The sequence below is a fragment of the Quercus robur genome, chromosome 5, assembly GCF_932294415.1.
Source record: "Quercus robur chromosome 5, dhQueRobu3.1, whole genome shotgun sequence".
Taxonomy (NCBI): Eukaryota; Viridiplantae; Streptophyta; class Magnoliopsida; order Fagales; family Fagaceae; genus Quercus; species Quercus robur.
In genome coordinates, this window is record NC_065538.1 from 73,013,216 (window position 1) to 73,021,843 (window position 8,628).

General features: G+C 34.9%; 1 protein-coding gene across 1 annotated transcript; it reads left to right on the top strand.

The window, feature by feature from the left end:
• Window positions 1–4,283: 4,283 nt before the first annotated feature.
• LOC126728681 (ankyrin repeat-containing protein ITN1-like) lies at window positions 4,284–5,730 on the top strand. Its single transcript, XM_050434472.1, has 3 exons — window positions 4,284–4,850; window positions 5,385–5,657; window positions 5,716–5,730. The coding sequence occupies exons 1-3, from the start codon at window positions 4,284–4,286 to the stop codon at window positions 5,728–5,730; spliced, it is 855 nt and encodes a 284-aa protein (XP_050290429.1).
• Window positions 5,731–8,628: the final 2,898 nt, after the last annotated feature.

An 8,628-nucleotide genomic window follows, 5' to 3' on the forward strand; every position in this document is an offset into this window, starting at 1 on the left:
CTACAACTTGAGGAAGACCGCGTGTCGATCTACAGATCGAGGAATCATTCCGTTTTGCAGTCTCGTCATGAAACTCATTCTTAGTGCCGGCATTACTCCTCCTGCAGATGGTAAAATGTTGACTCGTCAATGTCCCATTTCCTTATTCACTCTTCAAGCGAGCAGAAGTCACTCCTCTAAATCACCAAGAAGTGCTCACATCTCTCCGGTTACTTCATCTGCCCCTGACTCAGAGACACCTGCACATACTACATCTGCATCACGTGCTGTTCCTGAAGCTTCACCGGCTGGTATTCCGCAAGCACAAACTACTTCTCATACTGACAGAGTTGGCAGTGTACTTGAGCATATTCAGAAACGCGTTGATGAGCTTGTGGCACTTCTCTACTCCACAAACAACCATGTCCAAATGCGCCTCGAGACTATGGAGAATCAGCTAGATGAGATTCAACGAAAGTTGGACGAGAGTCTTTAGCTATTCCTGACAAAAAGGGGGAGAGCATTCAGTAAGGGAGAGAAAAGTTCAAAGGGAAGTGTGCATAGTGATAGGGGGAGTACACACATACTTTTGTCATATTTTTTTTTAGTCTTATCTTCTAAACTTATGGTTTTTATGGTTTTGATACACTGTGTTTTGGTGTATAGATGTTTCTAACTCTAAACTTATACTCTTGGTTTAAACTTTAATATATGTTGATGATGTTATTCAGGTATTTGTAGGTTTGTACCCATGTGCTTTTGTAAGCTTTTAGGGTTAATGTTTTATGCATAGTTTGTAGGCTTTATGGTATGTACCTTGCTTAAGTGCAGCCTTTATGCTATGTTGAAATCAGTACTTTAATCTAAATGTTATGCATTTTGGTTTATGTACTATCACTCTTGTGCCCTTGTAGGATTGTTCCTAGATGCATATGCCTTGTGTGCTATGCATTGGTTGAGTGTTGAGCATACAAGTGTCTTGCCTTGTGCTTGTTAACTTGTATGTCCTTGTGTTCATTCCAAGTGTGAATGAGCACTGTGATCACTACCTTGTGGTGTTCACTTGGTTGATCAAGCCATGGTTTGTTTATTAACTCCATCTTTGCTTGATCTCATATTGCCTGTTTCATATGCATTTATAATTTTCTGCTTACAATGATCATGGTGTATTGTTGTGTTTCAGGAGTTTATGTTCATATGATTCAAGTGCTTCACAGCTTCTAGAGTTAGGTGTGAGTGAGTTTTGTTCAACTGTTCCCAACTCACATGTTAAGTCTAGAGTCTGTTTTAGGGTTTTGTCACGGAATAGCCAAAGGGGGAGATTGTAAGGTTGAATTTATTCAACCATCTAATTGGCTTTATTCCGTGCCAAATTTGTTTGTAATTCAGCATTTAGTAACCCTGTATTTAGGTGGGTTTGTTGTAAGGGTAGTGAGTGAGATAGAGTGAAGATTGCTCAAGAGTGTGCAAGAAAACAGAGTGTCGCGGCTGGGACTCGCGGGTGGACTCGCGGCTGCAAGCCGCCAGAAGCTGCACACGTGCCAAGCATGCTGGAAGATGAACAGTCATGCTAGCTGGAGCACTACAGGACAAAACAGGACAACTGGCCATACAGTTAACTCGCGACTGGATCTCGCGACTTGGTCAAGCCGCGAGGTCAAGCCGCGAGCCACCCCTGTTTTGGAAAAACCTGACGTTTCACATTCCTCTTCACTCCAGTATAAATACCCCTTTAACCCACGATTGAAAGAGAGCTTCCAGAGAGAATTTTGAGAGAGAAACCCTAAAGAAAAACAAGATTGTTTCACCCACAATCTATACCTTAGAGTCTCATCAAATTCCCTCACTCTCTTCCTCTCCATTGTCAAATCCTTGAGAGGCATTATACCAAACCTGGTTCTCACCATTATCATCTCTGTGAGACAGTCGTTTGGAGTTCTGGGAAGCAGTTAGGAAGGAGCCAATCTTCATTGGTTGATGCTACGGTGTAGTAGCGGAATCCGGAAAGCTAGAAAAGAAAAAGGTTCGGCGCAACCTCGTTGGAGCAAGAAGCTTGGAGGGCTTAAGTGCACTGGGTAGATTAGGCTTGGAGGGTCTATTGCTGTCCTTGTATCCCAATTGTATTTTCTAGTGGATTGATTACCGCTTGGAGGGCGGCGGAGAGGTTTTTCGCCGAGGTCTTCGGTTTCCTCTTCGATAACACATCGGGTGTTATCTTTGTGTTTGCATCTTCCTTCCTCTCTATCTCTGCCTTTACATTATCTGCTGTGGTTTATTTTGTTATGGCTTAGATAGTTGTTTAACCAATTTCATATTATAGCATATGTTAAGTTTCCGCACACTTGTTGTTTGACATATTGCTTGTGTTGGTTAAGTTGGTTTTTGGGGGTCTAAACGTTCAAAAGTGTTTTTGTACACGTTTTTGAACTTTCACATTTATTTTCTATTTTCCTTAGTTCCCCCTTCTAGTAAAACAAACGTTTCATTTATATTTTTTTTGTAATCTTTAACTAGGTATTACTCCATTGAATGGCTTTCGGAGAATCCAAAACACATCTCTCCACGTCGGGATCATGAAATTTCTATGGAAATGAGCAAGTGTTTGGATCGATACTTTGAATATGAGAATGAATTAAAGGTGGTGAAGTTTGAGTTTGCTGCATTTTCAGGAGGGAGGTTTCCTTCACCAGATGCCTTGACAAATAGGTGGGCCTTACTCCCTTTGGTTTGGTGGCAATATCATGGCTCCGCATTTCCAACTCTTCAATCCCTTGCCTTTAAACTTCTTGGATAACCTTGTTCATCCTCATGTGCTGAGAGGAATTGGAGCACATACAAATTCATTCATTCCTTAAAAAGAAACAAAATGGCTCCTGCACGCGCTGAAAATTTGGTATATGTGCATTCTAATCTTCGACTCTTGTCGAGGTGCAATAAGGAGTACATAAATACAACAACAAAGATGTGGGATATTGTAGGAGACTCTTGAAATGGGAGCGGAATTCTTGAGAATGTAGCCCTTACACTTGATGAGCTAGAGTTGGAGGCCATGGTTATTAGGAATGCTAGCACTAGTGTTACTACTAGTGAAAGTGAAGTTTGAAGTGAAGCTATTGATTTTGATGATGATGATGATGGTGTTTGATTGTCTTGTTGATTATCTTTTATTTTGTTTTAGTTTCAAACTTGTGAGTTGTATTCTAATTTCCAAACATCATGGAATGTTTTAGTTTCAATCTTGTGAGTTGTATTTAATTCATGAACATCATGTTTTAGTTATTATCTACTATTGCTCTTAAATTTGGTATATGTTTGTATAATGTGAAAAAGTATGCTTAGAAATATATTAAAAATATAAATAAAAATATTTTTAATAATTTTTTAATTGTCGAGTCCCGCCGCACCAGCACCCACTTTTTTCAAAAATTGCTGAGTCCCGCACCCGCACCTAAGTCTTGAAAAAAACCCTTGCTTCATAGCATTTAATCAATGTCCAATAGTTTGGTAGGTGAACTGGAAGTCATTCATTTTTTAATGTATTAAACTTTTGGGAAAGAGTCATCAATGATTTGAAGGGTCACATATACTGTGTTGAGTGTCGAGTGTTTATGTATGCGACAAAAATTGTATAATTTCTTGACGTTATGCCTTATATTCTCTCTTAAAAATGCAAATTTTTATTAAAATAATTAAAAATAAATACAATAATTTGCTGCTAACTCCAATCTTGAACTTCCTCCTAAACTTAAAAAGTACATTGACCAATAATTTAATAAGTTAAGGAGAGGTTTCTATATAAACTTATTAAATTATCAGTCTCTGTCCTTTTTCGTGCATAATTTCAACTTCGGACCAACAATATTGTAGTACAATTATTTAGTTTATTGGCTAATAATTTTTTTTTTTTTTTTTTTTTTTACTTTTATATATAACTATAATTTCTAAGGCTACATGGTTAAATATAAATTGTAGTTAAAGGCATTGTTTTTGCCTTAGAATTTGCCGTTTACAGACTATAGTTCATCTTTAAGCCTTTTTTTTAGAGGGATTTTTTTTATTCTTTTTATTAATAATAAAAATGATATTAAACCCTACAAATCCTTAAAGACCTTTAAATTACAGTATTGAATAGTTCTTTAGTAATGAAATTGCTTAAGGTTACTCAAGGATAAAATCTTTGCATGATTTGATGAATGAATTTAGAAGAGCCTGGAATTTTTTATTTCCTTATAATTTTCTTAGCAATTATGTGTTTATAAAGTCAATATAAAGCTACTAATTACTTTCACTCTTCAAAAGTCAAAATGATCTGTAGTTCGGCCGAGAGCAATGACATTTCCAAGGAAGAGTTAAGCCATGAATCAGCGTTAGAGCTTGCCAAATTGTTAGTAAAAGAAGATACCTCATGGGAGATCACTAGTTCTGGAATTGATACGAGTAAACCAAGACTGCACAAATATGGAAGCACTGATGTTTCAACTACAAATGAGAATGTGGATAACCTAGATCAGCTGCCCTCTTCTATTTCTTTGCAACAAGTACTGGAACTTGGAGGAATTACGCCATTGTTTCTAGCAACTAAGTCTGGGTGCATAGAGATCGTTAGAGAAATACTTGAAATATACCCTCAGGCAGTTGAGCACATTGATAATGAAGGGCGGACCATATTGCATGTAGCTATCAAGTACCGCCAGTTGGAGGTTTTCAAGCTTGTGTTGACAATGGAAGTAGCAATGAGGTGGCTGGTTCGAAGGCCTGACAATGATGGGAACTCCATTCTGCATATGGTTGGAACAAAAAGAGATGATTATGTTCCTGAAAAATTAAGAGGCCCTGCACTCGAATTGCAGGAGGAGCTGCTCTGGTTTGAGGTGCTATTTTTAATAACACCACTCTCATTTATTACTAAAACATTATCAGTCTACTTCTGTGTGTGTGGTTTCAATTGAAATCGATGGATGCCTGTTTCTTATATTTAATTGTGTACATACTGTAATCTCGTTTAAAATTTTAGCTGATATGATATTGGGTACATATTTCTATTATCTGAACCATACAATAGATCAATTTAAAATGTAGAAGATCCTAGTCAACATATAAAAGTAGTTGCAACTAGCAATGGCTTTTAGGCTAACTGCATTTTTTTTTCTCAGTTTCTCAAATATCCCCTCAGTAGCCTTATTTAGTTAAAAATAGTAAAATTTAGGTATAATTCCTTAGGTGCTGTACCCTAAACTTTTCAATTGAAATTGTACTCAGTTTTGGGGAACTTACAATCTCTTAATCCAGTAGAGGGATTTAATTGATTTAGCCTCTGATGTATATATAATCAAGATGGCCTCTTCAAAGGATGTATTTTTGGCAGGTCATCAATGTGGTTCTCATGTATATGTTTATGTGTGCAGCGAGTAAAGTCTGTCACAAAAGCCCACTTCATTGATCATCGGAACAAGAAGAAGCTTACTGCTGAAGGCTTATTTGCTAAAAACAACACAGAGCTCCGGAATGCTGCCACAGATTGGCTAAAGCACACTGCAGAACGATGCTCTATTGTGGCAGTTCTCATCGCGACAGTTGCCTTTGCCGCAGCCTACACAATACCAGGAGGTCCTAATCAGAATACTGGTGTTCCAGTCCTTCTCAATCATTCTTTCTTTGTGGTTTTCACAGCAACTGATGTACTCTCACTTACCTGTGCTTTGACCTCAGTAGTTATATTTCTTTCAATCCTCACAGCACCATTTCGATTAGAAGACTTCAAGCATTCACTTCTCAACAAGCTCATGCTAGGCTTCACATGTCTTTTTCTCCTAATGACATCATTTTCTGCAACGATCATCCTAATGATACGTAGTAAAGAAAGGTGGACAAAAATTCTCCTCTATTCCCTTTCTTTCCTTCCAGTTGGCATGTTTGCACTAGCATATTTCCCTCTTTATCTTTCTCTGTCAAAAACTTACAAGTACTCGCTCAAGAAAATAATGGAGGCATTTCCTTGCCGTACTATGTCTACGGACACCTATTTCTTCTACAGCAGTCCCTCCTTTCGCCGTCAAGGTGGGAGCCATAATAATTCCTGTCGAGACAACTCAGTGGGAGAACACTGTGGTTGCCATGATACATCACAGATCATGCAATTCCCTTAAGAAAGCCAAATTGTTGAACTTATGAAAAACAGTCTTCTGTCTTGATATGTGCAGAGTAGCCATAGACATTTTGGAGTCAAAGATGAGAACTAAGATAAAGGTTTTTTTTTTTAATTTATGTTCTAAATTTTTTTGAAGTTCATTATCAAGATTTGTTGTATTGCAAAATTGAACATCATTGTTATTTTGCAATTATATCGTTTCATTATCTTCTAACTCTTTTTGGTAAATTTCTTGCTTAGTTGTGACATTTTCATATAAATTTTGTGTTGTATTTTTTTATTATTATTAATAACAAATTTATCTATTAATCCTTTTTTAGACTCAAATATTTTTTATTTTTTTATTTTTTTATTTTTTTTTAAGTTTTTCATATCCAGATACATATTTATAGTAAACATTTCTAATCAAACAATATATTTATAAAGATTAGAATAAAAAATAACTTTCAAATGTAGAGTAATAGAACCTAATTAAAAAGCATTATTTTAATTTGACCAAACAATAACACCTGCATAAAATAAAGACTTACTCTTTATATTACCTATAACTAAAATATAAAAATATAAACACGCAAGATTTAAAGAAAAGAAAAAACCAAGCCCAACCAAAATAGAATTTCAAGTGTTCAAGCCCAGCCAGACAAGAAAAAACCAGGCCCAGCTGAAACAGACCCTATTATGGAAGTTACCACCTATAACAAAAAAATAATAATAATAATAAAAATAAATAAATAAATAAAAACAAACGAAAGCTTTTAAAATAAATAAATAAATAAGAAAATAAAAAACTACTTCAAGTCTTCAAGGCCCAACGGCCGGCCAGAATAAAATGTAGAAGTAGGCCTAGCGGCCCCCAGCCAGCAATAGATAAGAAACAGAACAAAAGGAAAGAGAACAAAAAGTCAAAAACGCATCTGCATAATCAAAAGAAAGAGAACAAAACTATACCTCAGTTGGTCAGTCCACAGTTCAGATTAGAGTCTTCAGATGTGATCGGATGATTATTGATTCAGATTGGAGGAAGCCAGTAGAGAGAAAGAATGAGAGAGACAGAGAGCAAGAGCTGAGACTTAAGAGAAAGAGGCAGAGAGCAAGAATGAGAAATAGAAACGGTAATAATTTTAGGGATTGTATATTTTTTATTTGTTGTGGTTTGTGATTGTTTTGTTGCTAATTTCTTTGACCGGATTTTGTAGTTTATCTTGTTGAATTTTGGTTTATCTAGAGGGTAATGATGTTATTTTTGGGATAATTAATTTTGTTTAAAACAAAGAATTTTTTGTGGTACCAATGTTTAACAAGATATACTAGAATTTTTTTCCTTTAGTTACAAGGATGTGCCAAAATTTTATTTTATTCTTCTTAAACTATTTTTTTTTCCTACCTATCCCTCCTTTTTCAAAATTTTGGGGCCTCCTTTCCACTTAGGAGCCCTAGGCAATGGTCTATTTGACCTAATGAAAGGGCCGGCCACTAGAGAGACAGACAGTGTTGATATGTATATAACTCTTGAATTTATGGTTTCTATAATATTGTTTGGTCTGATATATAGTATTTAATCAACTCTTGAATTTTTGGTTACTATGGAATTGTTCTAGCCAAAAAAAAAAAAAAAAACTATATAAACACTTCGATTTAAATACTATCTGGACTTGCTCTTGGGTCTTAACTGTCCAAAGCTTCCTAAGTTTGCTAAAGAGAATATAGAGGCAGTCAACTGATTAGAGGAATGCCTATTTTTTTCTTTCTCATTATATAGAGTAACATTCTGTGAAATAAATTTATATAGTTTCCTGAAAAAAAAAAAAAAAAAAAAAAAAAAAAAAAAACCTTAGCTTGTAAAAAGAATGTTTGAGGTTGTGATGAGTTCCACCTGGTATGAGTTCAAAATAATACTGTATCTTTTAGTGCTCTTGAAAGAATTTTGATTTTACAAAAAAAAAAAAATTGTAAAATCACTTTCACACATGATAATCCTTGAACATAACAGTTGTTACACTTTATGAGAAATAGGAGTGTTTGACAAACTCAAGATCGTAGGCTAGAGACCTCTAGTATGGTAATAAGATATTAGAATTATGTAATTAAATGATTAAATTTATCATTTTTTAATAGTTTAAATTTTTGAGACAATTAATAATTTAATATGATATCAGAGTAGGAGGTTTTGAGTTTGATCATGTCTCCTTTACTCAACCTCCTATTTAAAGTCGGGAGTGTTAGAATCATGTTAAATTATTAAATTCACAATTTTTTAATAGTTTAAGTTTTTAGGAAAATCAATAATTTAATAAAAATAGAAAAAATAATAGGACAAAAAAGGAGTGTGATATATTGCAACTTTGCAAGTGAAAAATTGGTCGGAATTTCACGATATCTTTATTGTACATGTTAAAATAAAGAGAGATAAAAGAGAAAAAAAAAAACATAAGATTTTTATTTTTAATGTATAAAACTATAAAATGTGAAGCTTATTATAAGCACACTTTATGGATCCTTTA